This window comes from Littorina saxatilis, linkage group LG14 (assembly GCF_037325665.1).
Source record: "Littorina saxatilis isolate snail1 linkage group LG14, US_GU_Lsax_2.0, whole genome shotgun sequence".
In the NCBI taxonomy this organism is placed as follows: Eukaryota; Metazoa; Mollusca; class Gastropoda; order Littorinimorpha; family Littorinidae; genus Littorina; species Littorina saxatilis.
Genome location: NC_090258.1, coordinates 18,886,600 through 18,900,291, shown reverse-complemented (window position 1 = coordinate 18,900,291; position 13,692 = coordinate 18,886,600). Strand labels below are relative to the sequence as shown.

The window sequence follows — 13,692 nt, the reverse complement described above, 5'->3', positions numbered from 1 at the left end:
AGGTAAGAACACTGACCTAAAACATGTGCGTTTCTTTACCTTTTAGTCAGTGGCGAGTGCGATCTTAGATGATCTTATTTATCCTAGGACCAGCAGGTAATAATGTACACCACCTGCTGCCATGCACAGGTAAAACAGGTCAAACTCTGGCCTAAAAACAGGTAAGTTCCTTTAACTATTAGTCAGAGGGGAGCGAGATCTCAGATGTTGTCAATCAACTTTATGAGGTCGGTACCCATCTCCATCTCCATCTGTGATCCATGTCAGAGTTCGGTGGGATATAGAAACAAGAAAATAACAAGCATGCATCCCCCGACAACGGCGTATGACTGCCTGAATGGCGGGGTAAAAGCGGTCATACACGTTAAACCGTGGGAGTTTCAGCCCATGCACAAAGAAGAACCCCCTCCCCCCCTTCCCTTCTTTCCAAGAGGCAGAGTACTCTTTCCCGATGAAAAATTTTGAACAGATCAGGGGTCGTTCTTTTGGATAGGAGAGCATGGTGTAAGATCTTTGAAGACTCTAGAATGTAGAAGAGAATCCAGTCTTAAAGGCATAGAAAGCTGATGACTATTCACGCTAATTGCTTTACCCACAGCTGGAGACATGCTAAATTAAGTTCCCTGCAAGATATTGTGGTCTAGGACCCCTTAAATGTTGAGATATTTGAATTTTTATTTTGATCTAGATCGTCCTATTTATAGATTTGCCAACAGAGGTAACGTTGACGCAAGGGAAATAACTCCGCGTCTTTGTTGACATCCTCACTTTTTCAGAGGCTAGAACAAGCTGTAATGCATGTATTATGGTCCGACGTATCGTCATTATATGGTCTTATGGTGCGTTTGACATCGATTGTGGGCAAACTACACTTTGTAAACACGGGAGCGCGTACATATGCCTTTAAGGTGCATTGGAATGACGGTAAAGTAAACAGAATGATGTTACGAACAGAATATCTGCAGAAAAACCCAACATGTTCTTGAAAAGAATATATCTTACAACGGGAGGTGTTACATGGGAAGGAAGGTATATTGAAACACACCTGTGACCAACGCTTTCTGTGCCTGATCTTCGCTTTGTCCTTCAGGTGAATAAAGAGAAGGTTGCCACCCGGCATCACCCACAGCAGCTGACCCCCGTACGGGGTGGGAATCTTGATTGGATCTTTGACATGCATCGTCTTTTTCCACACAGAGCTGTAAGAAACAAGAAATTCCTCCGAGGTAGGAAAAACACCCCCGTTGGTCAAAGGGAAATAACCATTCTCACTGCCACCAACTGAGAAGGTTATTTCCCTTTGACCATTAATATGTGCCTCTATAAGTCCTTGTAGAATCTTAATCCACCAATAACTCCCTAACCGTGTGTTTGACTGGTCCCAATTTTTGTAAGGACCGTCTCAGGAATGTATAGAACCTGTTCACCAAGTTTGGTGACGATCGGTCCGTTCATTCTTGAGATCTATATGCGAACACAAACACACACCCTAACAAACAAACAAACACATCGAGCGAATCCTATACACACCCCTATACCGGGGGTGTAAAAACTAAATAAATCAAGACAAACACTCCTAGTTGCTCTTTCTAACCAGGAGCTAAGCCGTTGAGAGTCACTACTGGGCTGTGAATGTTTATTAAATATTTCCAATATCTACAGAAGCCACCGGTAAATAAAAAAGGAACAACGGCCATCAAGAAATGATGAAGGAGATACAGAAACAAAGAAAAAAACAACAACAACAACAAAGAAAGAAGAGACAGAAAATACCCCCCCCCTCCGACCCCCCCCCCCCCCAAAAAAATAAAAAAAATAAAATAAAATAAAATTAAAAACAATTACACACCAGAAGAAAAAAAATACGATAAATATATTTCAATTATCTCACCTTACAGCTTGTTCCATGACCTCAACCACCTCTTTAACAAAACCATTGGCAACAACCTCTTCGTCATCATCCAGTGTCATTGCGTCATCGAAGAAGACATGGGCTGCAAGGAAAGGAAATCCGATGCATTTGGTTTGGATTTACACGAACACAAGAGACATTCTCATACCACTTCATGAGTACGTATTCAATGTTTAAAATGTCTGAAACTCATTCCTTGCACAGTTGAAATAATATCTGTGGTTTACGACCTATAGCTCTGCACGTGCTAAACCTAACATTTTCCGACTCAGTAAACCCTTTCTTTCAATTCAAAAGAGAGTCTCGTTGATGCATTTTGTGACATGATATTATAATTATGTAACTGTTATCTGGGTTTCCAAATGAATGACATTTCTAGATTCACGGCCTGTAGCCAGTACTTTAATTTCTTGCAGATGCACGAAGAGAGTACAATAGAAGCATCATGATAGGAGTTTACATTCATGAATTCAATAGTTCAAGGATGACAGACATATTTCAAATAGTTTGCTTTTGAAACAAAAATATATCGCAGGATATACATCACGGTCATATTTATTCAATGTGGCCGAGACGTTTACAGTGTCCATAACTTGAGACACATCAGTATCTGTACACAAATAAGTCAGACATTTTATTAGTGGTCACATGACAGGCGCAGTGGCCTAGTGGATAAGGCATCGGCTTCCTAACCGGAAGGTCGTAAGTTCAAATCCCGACCGCGGGTGGGTGAAGGGTGGAGATTTTTCAGATCTCCCAGGTCAACTTATGTGCGCGCAGACATGCTAGTGCCTTTTCCCCCGTCGTGTGTACACGTAAGCACAAGACCAAGTGCGCACGGAAAAGATCGTGTAATCCATGTCAGAGTTCGGTCCGTTACAGAAACACAAAAATACCCAGCATCCTTCCCACAAAAGTGGCGTATGGCTGCCTGAATGGCGGGGTTAAAACGGCCATACACGCACAAACCCACTCAAAAGCATGAGTGAACGTGGGAGTTTCAGCTCATGAACAAAGAAGAAGAAGAAGATTAGTTGTCACGTTTTACTTTTAACTATTACTTGTATTGAAAACAACAACAATAACCCACATACATGAGATAAAGTGACCTGATTAACTTGTCAGTGTGATACGTTGTGCACGTGTTTACCTTCATACTCGAAGTAGTCCTTGTCCTTAGTCTTGGATAGCTCCTGGGCCTGTTTTCGTAACCACTGTTCCTGGTCCAGTCTGAGGGAACACAAGAACAACATGCACAGAGCCAAATTAAAACGGTGATGAATAATACATGTTCTGATTAAAATCTCATTTTTGTCTGTCTGCCTGCCTATCTGTATGTCTGTCTGTCTGTCATGCAAAAAGCCAAACTAAAACGGTGATTAATAATACATGTTGTGATGAACTCTCATGTTGTCCGTCTGCCCGTCTGCCTGCCTGCCTGTCTGTATGTCTCTTTGTCTGTCATGCAAAAAGCCAAACTAAAACGGTAATAAATAATACATATTGTGACGAAATCTCATGTTGTCTGTCTCGCCGTTTCCCTAATAAATAAAACGTCAACTTGTCTTGCGGGGTAGCGCTATATAGCGTTACCTCCATGAAGAGCAGGACACATTTTATTGAGGAGCCAAACCTTAACAAACCCAAACCGAAGAGAAAAGGCCACTCGATTCTTTTAATCAGTCTGTCTTGAAAGGTCTACTCTGACAATAGATTAAAAAACAAAACAAATTAAAGACTATTTGAAACAAAATATGGGTTGTTTTATTCAGTCGGTCTTAACATGTCTTCATGTCCCATCTAAGCCACCACTGTGTGTGTGTGTGTGTGTGTGTGTGTGTGTGTGTGTGTGTGTGAGTGTGTGTGTGTGTGTGTGTGTGTGTGTGTGTCTGTGTGTGTGTGTGTGAGTGTGTGTGTGTGTGTGTGTGTGTCTGTGTGTGTGTGTGAGTGTGTGTGTGTGTGTGTGTGTGAGTGTGTGTGTGTGTGTGTGTGTGTGTGTGAGTGTGTGTGTGTGTGTGTGTGTGTGTCTGTGTGTGTGTGTGTGTGTGTGTGTGTGTGTGTGTGTGTGTGTGTGTGTGTGTGTGTGTGTGTGTGTGTGTGTGGAGCGATTCCCTGAAAACGGGCTCATAGCTAAAGAAAATACATTATTTTGCATTCTTCGCGGAGACAAGCGTAACCCGTCTCGGTCTTAAGGTTTTAGTCTAGCTTTACTTAATGTTGTCTCGGTGATGACTGCATGGTTAAATTCAGAGTATAACTTTTAGTGTCAGGTCGACTTATTGACAACATGTTTTGAAATCGCTTTTCGGAACTAGTTACATTTAGTCAAGTTTTGACTAAATGTTTTAACATAGAGGGGGGAATCGAGACGAGGGTCGTGGTGTATGTGTGTGTGTCTGTCTGTCTGTGTGTGTGTCTGTCTGTGTGTGTGTGTAGAGCGATTCAGACTAAACTGCTGGACCGATCTTTATGAAATTTGACATGAGAGTTCCTGGGTATGATATCCCCGGAACTTTTTTTTATTTTTTTCGATAAATACCTTTGATGACGTCATATCCGGCTTTTTGTAAAAGTTGAGGCGGCACTGTCACACCCTCATTTTTCAATTAAATTGATTGAAATTTTGGCAAAGCCATCTTCGACAAAGGCCGGGGTTTGGTATTGCATTTCAGCTTGGTGGCTTAAAAACTAATGAGTGAGTTTGGTCATTAAAAATCGGAAACTTGGAATTAACATTATTTTTTTTATTAAACGATCCAAAAATAATTTCATCTTATTCTGCGTCATTTTCTGATTCCAAAAACATATACATATGTTATATTTGGATTAAAAACAAGTTCTGAAAATTAAAAATATAAAAAATATGATCAAAATTAAATTTCCGAAATCGTTTTAAAAACTATTTCATCTTATTCCTTGTCGGTTCCTGATTCCAAAAACATATAGATATGATATGTTTGGATTAAAAAGACGCTCACAAAGTTAAAACGAAGAGAGGTACAGTAAAGCGTCCGCTACCGCGCCAAACAGGCTCGTCACTTTCACTGCCTTTTGCACTAGCGGCGGACTACGTTCAGTTTCATTCTGTGAGTTCCACAGCTTGACTAAATGTAGTAATTTCGCCTTACGCGACTTGTTTTGTTTTCTTCATCCAGGCGCATGGGGCTTTATGGGCTGCAACTCGTGCGAGTTGTGCCCCCTGAATGTCACAGAAGAGTAGTTTTTCATGTAAAGTCAAAGGGTACAAAAAATATCATGGGTCGAGAAGAAAATGAGGGGTCGATCGGGGAACCTCAAACACCACATCGTTTTAGGCCTAACATGGAAATACGGTCAAACAAGTAGTATAGTAAGGGGGATCTCATATGCCTCATTGAGGACGCCATCAAGAATATAATATTAAAAAAGTCACCTGTGCAATGATTTCAGAAGGGCGATCATCTCTCGTTTAACTTCGTGCCACATGGTGGCGCATGCGTAGATCAAAGGAATCTCTTCTTCACCGTCTTTCATTTTGCGTCCCCCGTAAGCTGCCTCCAGATTGTCAAGCGAGTCACTCGAAGCGTCGCGATTCTCGTCGTTGATTTCTGCGTAAGGTCCATCGTCATTTCCGCCGTAGTCCCCGTCATCCGTGGCCCGAAGCTCTTTGCTGCTCAAGCAGTAGTACACCTGGTCTGTACCGCTGCGCCTTTTGCGACAGGACAAAGTATGGCGACGGCGGTTGAGTAGCAGCGTTTCTGCCGTCAGAATTCCACAGTACAGAGGGTTCATGAACAGCCTGGCAGATAGAGTAAAACAGTCATTAGATTCACATTCTTTCTTTCTTTAGTTGGTGTTTAACGTCGTTTTCAACCATTCAAGGTTATATCGCGACGGAGGAAAGGGGGGAGATGGGATAGAGCCACTTGTCAATTGTTTCTTGTTCACAAAAGCACTAATCAAAAATTTGCTCCAGGGGCTTGCCACGTAGTACAATATATGACCTTACTGGGAGAATGCAAGTTTCCAGTACAAAGGACTTAACATTTCTTACATACTGCTTGACTAAAATCTTTACAAACATTGACTATATTCTATACAAGAAACACTTAACAAGGGTAAAAGGAGAAACAGAATCCGTTAGTCGCCTCTTACGACATGCTGGGGAGCATCGGGTAAATTCTTTCTCGTCCCAACCAATATGGGACTCCCCCTAACCCGCGGGGGGCTTAGATTCACATACCGCATAAAATAAGACACGCAATTGTATTACAACCACGTGCAGTACACAGGACTGTTGCTTGGCTCGAGTATCATGTAAAAAATTCCATCTCACACGGCAGAAATTAATATGTAAAGCGCTTAGAGAACGTCAAGCGCTATATAAATCTCTCCCCACCCCCCCCAAAAAAAAATAAAAAATCTCCCCATATATATAAAGGATAAACGAGAGTACGAGGATGAATGTGAGGGTGCGGGTATGGATATGTGTGGTTGGGTTATGTGTGTATTGATGTGTACTTTTGTGTGCCTGTGTGTTCTGAGAGTGTTGTTTTTATGTGATGTCAAACACGAGCCACAAGAAAAAAATATGTTTGTTACATTCAGACAATGAAGATTTATTGAGTTGAATATTGAATTGAATTGAATTGATTCAAACACAATTTACAAATATTTTTGTTACGGCTATATCACTAGCAAAAGTTACTACTCAGTGTATAAAGTAAGGTAAAGGTAAAGGTATTCCCATAACCATCTGGTCGTAGGGGAGAGAGATGTTAGAGATCTCAACTTTTCTGGGGGCCAGCTTTATGAGGGCGGTGCCCATCTCCTCTCCCTCGCTGCCTTTGCCTTCCCCGGCCCTGAATAGGGTCAGGTACCCATTTCCAGCTGGGTGGACTGGAGAGCGCTCGGAAAAATCGGGTATTTGTATTTGTCCCCGAGTGGGGGACGAACCACGACCTCCAGCGTGAGAGGCGAGCGCTCTAACCACTGCGCCACTCCGCTCCGTGTATAAAGTAATAATCACTGAACAGGTCATTCCTTAACAGCTTCAATGGAAACAAATATCAGATTGAGATCCTGTTGCGGAATTATAATAGAAAAATTTAAAGATTTTCTACATAATGCACCAGGCTAGATACCCACAAATTCAGATGCACAGGAGCTTGTTAAATAGCAACCAAAGCAAAACGTGACATACATGTGATACAATATGTACGATACAATTTAGTACAAGACAATTCAATGCAATTTAATCCAATAATACTTAATCATCTCCAACTGGGAAATTATATTGTGGCTGATAAATAAACATTATGAACATAAAACAACATTACATCACACAAAAAATACCTAATTGTGCATGCTTCCTTCTTAAAGAGATTCGTGCGCAAATAAGCAAACACACCACACACAGAGGGGGAAAAAAGAGCAAATAACAAATATTTACAAAAAACAAACATAGACAGTAAACTGCACGCACATTTCAATCTTGGCAAGCCGAGACTGTCTTGGAAACCAGACGTAGCGCGTGAGAATCAGCAACGCCAGCCACCATGCCACGCCCGGCAATAGTGTTTTCCAATAAGTAGATAGCTCCTCGCGAGGCCACGTGACCCCTAAATCTTGGTTTCCCTTGCTGACGATGCTGGACAAAAACTTCTCATTTTTGTCGAGAAAGAAGACAAGAATGGCACATGGAGTTGCCAGGGTGACGGGGATAACGAAAGATATCTTCTGCATCCACAGTTTACACGCGATGTAGGTCGAGTAGTGGCACACCAGCGCTGGAATAGAAATTAAAGAGTGTGAACAGACGCATACGAAAGTAGTCACGATTTGATTGCTTACTGCCTGCCTTTTTGTCTGCTGATTTGTGGACCTGTCAATGCTGAATTTATGTTTTATTTCTATATAATCCTGTATACTTGTTCACAGCCTGAGTTAGATATCATTTAATGTAGAACAAATATCAATAATCAACCAAATAATTTTCTTCAGCTATTTGGTTTTTGGGAAAAAACTGTTGCTACAGTGTTACAACATTGGTCTTCTGTTTTCATATTCCAGGTACACATTATTATTCACATTCGCTGTAACCAATACAAAATATATTGCAATAGGTTCTATTACCTGACATTGGGTACTCTGACAGCCTGCCTTTGTCTATAGCGGCAAGTATGGGGGTCGATCACGTATGGGGGTCGACGTCTCCCAAAACACCCCTCCCCCCCTTCGCTAGTGCCACACTAAACAAAGACAGTTGCAAGGAATTCCAAACGTGAGTTAAGCAAGCTCATAGTGCAATGTATTTAGTATACTCTGTTTTGCGTTCGGACGGTTCTGTTGTTTTGGAAACATATGGCTATGTTTGATTGCATCCCCGACACGGCCTCAGGAATATTACAAATGTGTGCACTAGGTCCACGATTGAAAAGAGTTTGCACATGTCGCCAGACAGACAGAAAAACAGACAGACAGACAGATAGAAAGACAGAAAAACAGACAGACAGACAGAAAGACAGAAAGAAACAGAGACAAACACAGAGAGGCCAATCAGCCAATCAAAATAGGCTAACCTGACAGCGTCAAGACAACAATAGCAGTGACGGCTCTCCAATCTTCATACAACGTGCCGAGAGTTACGAAGGCATCCCGGTATTCCAGTGTCGTGTTGCCGTTGTAGAGGTGGGCTAGGCCGATGGTCCCACCGATTTTCATCACGCTGGTTATCAGCTGGGGGATGTAGCGGCCCCGCTCAAGATCAAATCGCCGCTGACAGCAGAAGTTTAGAACATAAGGGCTTAATTACATAGTTCTTTACGAGTGTACATTCAGTCAAGTATCAAACCAGCAAACACAGATCTTTCTTCTTATTTTGTACACCATGTCTTTCGTTAGTTTCCAAGAGTCACAAACGTGATATAGCTCAATGTCTTATCATTTCAAATGTTCAATTATATAAGGTGTCTAACAAAAAAGTACCCCAAAAGACATTGAAACATCAGTACCGAGAAATGGAAAAACTAAGAGAAGGGACAATGAAATCCGAATGACAACACAGTGGTTCCAACAGGATGGAGCCCCACCACATTCTCAGAGTAATCCAGAACATTCCACAGAAAACATTCCCCAATGTAATGAACAATATGACAATGATTATGCAGTCTGTCATTGGAAAACGGGGTGGCTACATTGATCACGTGGTGTGAAGAAACAGGCGATCTCAACTGAAAGCTGTGAACTGGGGACAAAACTTCTATGAACTGACTATAATATCAGGCAAAAATGATTTCCATAAAGTTACTGACTTGTCTGTAGTATTGAAAGAAAATCGGGTACTATTTTTTGAGACACCCTGTATATAGTTTTTGGATGTCTTTGGTTGAAAATATATTGAAAGCTAGAGTCTACCCCTTGTAAAAGTGGAAACATTTTTAAAAGTGACGTTTTCTCTGAATCCCAGGAGTGGCAAGGCCAGTCATAACATACAAAATAGGGTACACGTGCACGCCTTGGCCCATGGTATGCATACAGGCAAGGACAATTGAACATGCACACAGGGTGACCCAAAATGAGTGCAACCCATAAAAGTACTCACAACTGCTACAAATGTGAATGGATTGAGTTTATTTTTAACACACTTCAACGTAAGGTGATAACAATTAAGTTCTGAAAGTTGGAGTCATTTCGGTTGGGTGGTCCACATGTTAGCGACGTTGAAAGATATGCTCCAAATGTCCACCGCGTTGAATGCGCCGTGCAAAATTGTCCACCACGCGGACACACTCTGCCCCTGGAATCCTCCTGATCTGTGTTGTTATTGCAGCTTTCAAGTCCATGATTGTCTGGGGGTTGTCCTCATAGACGTGGTCTTTCAAATAACCCCACAAATAGAAATCGGGGGTGTTAAGGTCAGGTGGACAATTTTGCACGACGCATTCAGGAGTGTCTCCCATCCTGAACTCAGGTCAAAATGAGTTCGGTTCATTCTATCCCTGACCGGACGCTACAGTCCTACGCGAATCTATCAAAACAAAAATACAGAGTTATCTCCCATATGGTTTTCGCGAGCACTGATCTAAATTTGAGATCAGTGTTCGCGAAACGAAAATGATTGCAGATTGGCCGACTTCGACAGTGATCTCCGTTCTGTGTTTCACAGTTATGATAAAGACATCGTTCTAAGGTCAAAACAAGTCGACATTTTGGGACTGCTGCCGGAAGGAGAACATAACATATGGTTTCATCACTGTCAACTGGTTACAGACAAAATCGTCTGCTCCAGCGAACGCCGAAACCAAACGGTTGATTATCACGTGACACTTTTGCCATATTTAGCGTTGTTTTCACAGTAAATACAGCCGCGAAAAATAGCTCGCTTGAAACTGTCTTACATATCAATTCCTTTGTAATTTAAAAATTGCAAAACACCATGAAAAATCATTATTGACGATCGCGAATCTGCGTATATCAATAATATATTACAAAAAGCTCTAAATATGTAAACAAACAAAAATAAAAAAAATCGGTTTCCTTGCCAGACAAGGAAGCTCAAAGCATCCTGTCAGGGAGAGAATGAGCCGAACTCATTCTGACCTGAGTTCAGGATGGAGTGTCTCCGTCAACGCGGTGGACATTTGGAGCATATATCCTTCAACGTCGCTAACATGTGGAACACCCAACCGAAATGACTCCAACTTTCAGAACTTAATTGTTATCATCGTACGTTGATGTGTGTTAAAAATAAGCTCAATCCATTCCCATTTGTAGCAGTTGTGAGTACTTTTAGGGGTTGCACTCATGTTGGGTCACCCTGTACACTGATACAGATAAAATAAAAACAAGTCGCGTGAAGCGATATCAAAACATTTAGTCAAGCTGTCAGCATCAAAGTAACAGATTAACACCAAAAAACAGTCATCGCCGAGACTATATTCTGATAGTCTCAATTAACCACACCCAAAGACACCGGCACGGTGGCCTGGTGGCAAGGCGTCCGCCCCGTGATCGGGTGGTCGTGGGTTCGAACCCCGACAGGGTCATACCTAAGACTTTAAAATTGGCAATCAACTAGTGGCTGCTCCGCCTGGCGTCTGGCATTATGGGGTTAGTGCTAGGATTGGTTGGTCCGGTGTCAGAATAATGTGACTGGGTGAGACATGAAGCCTGTGCTGCGACTTCTGTCTTGTGTGTGGCGCACGTTATATGTCAAAGCAGCACCGCCCTGATATGGCCCTTCGTGGTCGGCTGGGCGTTAAGCAAACAAACAAACAAACAAACAAACACCCAAAGACCGAGACGGGTCACGCTCGTCTCCGCGTAGCGTGTGAACGCAGTGCTTACTTTACCTATTTTCTGAGCACATTTTTAGAGTAAACACAACATATGTATAAATGTTTGAATTCAGGAGAAATTGAGGAATACGATGCAATAATTTTTAAATCTGTTAGTGAACATTTGATTTTAATGACAACTTTAATGAGTAAACTATTTAATCAATATTAACGCTGCCGAGCTGAAATTCAATCCCATATAGTCCCGAAGATTGCTGGACGAAAATGTCAATCAATTTGATTGAAAAATGAGGGCCTAACAGTGCTGCCTCAACTTTCTATAACAGCCGGATATGACGTCATCAACACTCCCGCAAACTCCCGTTCCCTCTCTATTCACACCCTACCCCCACCCCACCCCCGCATACACACACTAACACACACATACACACATACACACACATACACACATACATACACACACACGCACACAAACACACACACACACACACACACACACACACACACACACACACACACACACACACACACACATACATACTTTCAAAACGAAGTTCTTCAACGGGTTCCCATCAGCGAGGTTGACGAAGAATCGACCGTCCATAAAGTTCTCCCAGCACGACAGGCTGACGAAGACCAGAGCACCAATCACGTCTAGAGTGTTCAACGCATTTTTTCCGCTCGTTTCATCATAGTGCAGCAGAAACACTACAGGAAATACAGAAAGTTGTCCAACTATGGCCAAGATGTCCAAAATCCAGTTGATTGTGATGAAGAGTGTCTGTCGTTTTTTTCGACTGACCACGACCCCCATGATGGGCTTGATGATTGAAGGAACTGTCGCCACCACTGAGAGGAAAAGAAGTCCGTGGACTACATCCAATCGCGGAAGGATGCGGAAGACAAGCAGGGTCAGGCCGAAGGTGTGCAGTGCTTCCATCATCAACACCTGTAAGTGACATGTTCAACCATCATCAACACCTGTAAGTGACATGTTCAACCATCATCAACACCTGTAAGTGACATTTTCAACCATCATCAACACCTGTAAGTGACATTTCCAACAATCATCAACACCTGTGAGTGACATGTTCATCCATCATCAACACCTGTAAGTGACATGTTCAACCATCATCAACACCTGTAAGTGACATGTTCAGCCACCATAAACACCTGTAAGTGACATTTTCAACAATCATCAACACCAGTGAGTGACATGTTCAATCATCACCAACACCTGTAAGTGACATGTTCACCCACCATCAACACCTGTAAGTGACATTTTCAACCATAATCAACACCAGTAAGTGACATGTTCACCCACCATCAACACCTGTAAGTGACATGTTCAACCACCATCAACACCTGTAAGTGACATTTTCAACCATCATCAACACCAGTAAGTGACATTTCCAACAATCATCAACACCTGTAAGTGACATTTTCAACCATCATCAACACCTGTAAGTGACATTTCCAACCATCATCAACACCTGTAAGTGACATGTTCAACCATCATCAACACCTGTAAGTGACATGTTCAGCCATCATCAACACCTGTAAGAGACATGTTCAACCATCATCAACACCTGTAAGTGACATGTTCAACCATCATCAACACCTGTAAGTGACATTTTCAACCATCAACACCTGTAAGTGACATTTTCAACCATCATTAACACCTGTAAGGGACATTTCCAACCATCATTAACACCTGTAAGTGACTTTTTTAACCATCATCAACACCTGTAAGGGACATTTCCAACCATCATCAACACCTGTAAGGGACATTTTTAGCCATCATCATCACCTGTAAGTGACATTTCCAACAATCATTAACACCTGTAAGTGACATGTTCAACCATCATCAACACCTGTAAGTGTCATGTTCAACCATCATTACCACCTGTAAGTAACATGTTCAACTTGATCAAAGTTTTGGAAGCAGAGAGATAGTCATGAATTTTCAGACAGGCAAGCATCTTAATAAATACGTAGATGACATTTTCAACCTGATCAAAGTTTTGGAAGTAGATTAATAGAGATATACTTTCAGACTAAATACACTTCAACCTGTGGAACCTCTTCCCTTTCGTTGTATGTGAATTAATCGGATTCATGAATGAGATTCTCAATGCAGGTTGAAATCCTCCAGACAGGAAGACCAGTGGTGGGGCAGAGAGATAAAGACATAACTATATAATTATAAAGACAGACAAGAATGCGTGCGCCCGATAGGCGTGTGAAACTCACGGTAAAATTCTCAATGCTTAGAAAACGCGAACACACGCATGAAGAAAAAACAAAGTTATAAATGCTTCCACTAGTTCCAGCAAGCACGTAAAGAAAAAAGGTACCACCAACAAAAAAAACTATCCTTTCAAGACCAAAAAAAAAAAAAAGGGTGAAACAAAAATGCATCACCCTTCAGAACAATTTTAAAACAAACAAAACAAACTATAAACCTCCATTTTGTTAAACACGTGAGTACAGTATGCTTTG

General features: G+C 41.8%; 1 protein-coding gene across 1 annotated transcript in view; it reads right to left on the bottom strand.

Moving 5' to 3' along the window:
- Positions 1-13,692, bottom strand: part of LOC138946539 (uncharacterized) — a 112,885-nt gene that overhangs the window by 29,587 nt on the left and 69,606 nt on the right. The window contains exons 22-28 of the mRNA XM_070317980.1: positions 11,732-12,139; positions 8,473-8,668; positions 7,377-7,680; positions 5,325-5,690; positions 3,063-3,142; positions 1,892-1,994; positions 1,046-1,199 (exon numbers count right to left, since the gene is read on the bottom strand). Of these exons, the coding sequence (XP_070174081.1) occupies positions 1,046-1,199; positions 1,892-1,994; positions 3,063-3,142; positions 5,325-5,690; positions 7,377-7,680; positions 8,473-8,668; positions 11,732-12,139 (1,611 nt within the window). The remainder of the gene's footprint in view (positions 1-1,045; positions 1,200-1,891; positions 1,995-3,062; positions 3,143-5,324; positions 5,691-7,376; positions 7,681-8,472; positions 8,669-11,731; positions 12,140-13,692) is intronic.